Consider the following 2,366-nt stretch of genomic DNA (forward strand, 5'->3'; position numbering starts at 1 on the left):
TCCTCCTGAACGTCTCCCTGGCGCTGTTGTTCGGTAGCGGTATGCCCCTGCTGTACCTGGTGCTGGCGCTCTACCTGCTGGCGGCGGAGCTGGCGGACCGCTGGGCGCTCACTCGGCTGTGCCGGGGGGCGCCCCGGTACAACAAGGGGCTGGTGGAGCTGGTGATGGGTGAGGGGGGGGGAGGGGGGGAGGGGGCGTGTGTGTGTGTGGGAGGGCGGTTCCCCGGGGGTGTTGTACGATATAGATGGGGGGGAAGGGGGTAAAGGTGTCCCGGGTGCGGGGTTTTGCTCGTTCCGCGTCCGGCGTTCTATCCCACCCACCCATGTACCCGTGTGCGTGTGTGTATGTACACAGGTCCAAATCGCCGCCCCAACCCCCCCAATAACTTTCCTAACCCCCGTTGCGTTTCATGTCCCCCCCTTTTGTGCTGCTGCTGCCGCTGCCGTACAGCCCTGTTGCCCTGGATGGCAGTTGCACACTGCGCCTTCGGTCTGTGGATGCACACCTATTTCTCTGTGTCGTACAAGTACGACAGCATCATCCCGGAAGTGTCCCAGCTGAGTGCGGCCGTCAACCAGCTGGCGCTCAGCAGCCCGGCCTTGGCGGGCAGCTCCTCCGGCGGCTTTGAGGCGTCTCCCGAGCTGACCGGCGTGCGGGTGCTGATCCGCATGACTCAGGCTAACGGTCTGGCGCTGCTGCTGGTGATGGCTGTGGTGGTGCTGTGGCTGGTCGTTGGACGGTGAGGAAGTGTGCGTGTGTGTATGGGGTGTACGGGGCAGAGTGGTGTGTCAGCCTGACTCACCAACCTCATCTCCAACTCCAACACCCTGACGAGGACTGGATTCCTGTAAACCCCCCTCCCCCCTCCCCCCCCCCCTCCCCCCCACCCCTGGAACACTCTTGCCCTGGCAGCAGCTTCACTCGTTCGTGGTTCGTCTTTCCCCTCCCCTCCCGCTCCTGTCCCGTCTCTCTTCCTCTCCTCTCAATGTCTCGGGTCCCCCCCACCGCCCTCCGAGTGGCTAACGAGCGGACTCGAACCCCGCTGCCCCTATTCATGAAGCAGCAGTAGCAGCAACGGCAGCAGTAGCAGCAGTAGCAGTAGCAGTAGCAGCAGTAATGAAATTGTGGATTGTTACAGAGTGGGAGGCTTCTGGGCCACTTGAACACGTTGTCATTTCTACGATTTACCACACCATACAGCACCATCCACCATTACAACACACTGCTCTACGCCATACGAACTGGAAGTCCAAGGCGGTTGATCCTGCCTTCTAGGATCCCTCCTCATCCGTTCACCCGAACATCCGCAGAGACAGAGGGTTCAGCAATCACCACCAATCCAGCGTGCGAATCTTGATCCATCAACTGTGACCTCAATTCCACACCTCATCAGCTAGCCATAATCTCACGCTCCCACAATGTCGGGGGTCTCCCCAGGAATCGAACCCGGGACCTTAAACTGTATAAGACAGTGGTGTCAACCAGACCAGACCGTAGCAATAGTAGGCCTCAGCTCCCAGTTATTTTCCGGCCCCCACCCGGGCCCTCTCCTCCCCCCCGCCCCCCCCGTCCCGCAGGTATTCGTTATGGCGGCTGTTGTCCTGCGTGGGCCGTGTGGCGGCCGCCCAGCACTGCTGCACCCCCCGGGGCCAGGGGGGTTGCGGCCTCACGCGCTGTGGCGGGAAGCACGACGGTGACATGGAGCAAGCGGCTGTAAATACGGTGCCGTACGGGGAGGCTCTTGTTAAGGGGCAGCTGCACGGCGCCCCCACGTACCGCCTGGCGCACAACCCGCACTACCTGCAGTACTTTGCTGCATCCGGTCTGAACCGTTCCATGGGGGTGGCGGCCCTTGTGATGGCGGCGGCTAACGGCGGCACACAGCGGCGGAGTGTGTACACCCGCCTGGTGGGGCAGGGGCCTGGAAGGGGGGGAGGGGAGGGGAGAGGGTGTGTGTGCCACCAGGGGGGTTGGAGGGGAGGGGAGGGGAGGGGGTATGTAGTTCCGATACACCACACGGGGGTTGGGTTGGTTGCACCTTTCCCCCCGGAGGGGGGGCTATCGGATGTAGCCCAGGCCCGGTGGTTGTGGTGGTTGTGGTGCGCAAAGTCCTCCACTCCACACGCAACGTACCACCACCCACCTCCCCCGCCTGGACACCCCCTCGACATACATACAAACACACACACCAGAGCTACCCCGACCCCCCGACCCCCCTCAGCCTTATCACCCTCCCGGATATCACCTTGGGGAGGAGGGGCAGATGTGACTGCCTGTCCCTTGGGATCCCTTCCCCCTCACCTCCACCGGCCCCCCTTAACCCCTCTCTAACTCCCCTCCCCCTCCTTAACCCCTCCCTCCTCCCT

General features: G+C 62.9%; 1 protein-coding gene across 1 annotated transcript in view; it reads left to right on the top strand.

Annotated features, from left to right (window-relative positions):
* Positions 1 to 2,366, top strand: part of VOLCADRAFT_120001 (uncharacterized protein) — a gene marked incomplete at both ends in the record, with an annotated part of 23,701 nt that overhangs the window by 10,055 nt on the left and 11,280 nt on the right. Inside the window, 3 exons of the mRNA XM_002958547.1 lie at positions 38 to 168; positions 451 to 739; positions 1,578 to 1,908. Coding sequence (XP_002958593.1) covers positions 38 to 168; positions 451 to 739; positions 1,578 to 1,908 — 751 coding nt within the window. The remainder of the gene's footprint in view (positions 1 to 37; positions 169 to 450; positions 740 to 1,577; positions 1,909 to 2,366) is intronic.

Source organism: Volvox carteri, assembly GCF_000143455.1.
Source record: "Volvox carteri f. nagariensis unplaced genomic scaffold VOLCAscaffold_98, whole genome shotgun sequence".
In the NCBI taxonomy this organism is placed as follows: domain Eukaryota; kingdom Viridiplantae; phylum Chlorophyta; class Chlorophyceae; order Chlamydomonadales; family Volvocaceae; genus Volvox; species Volvox carteri.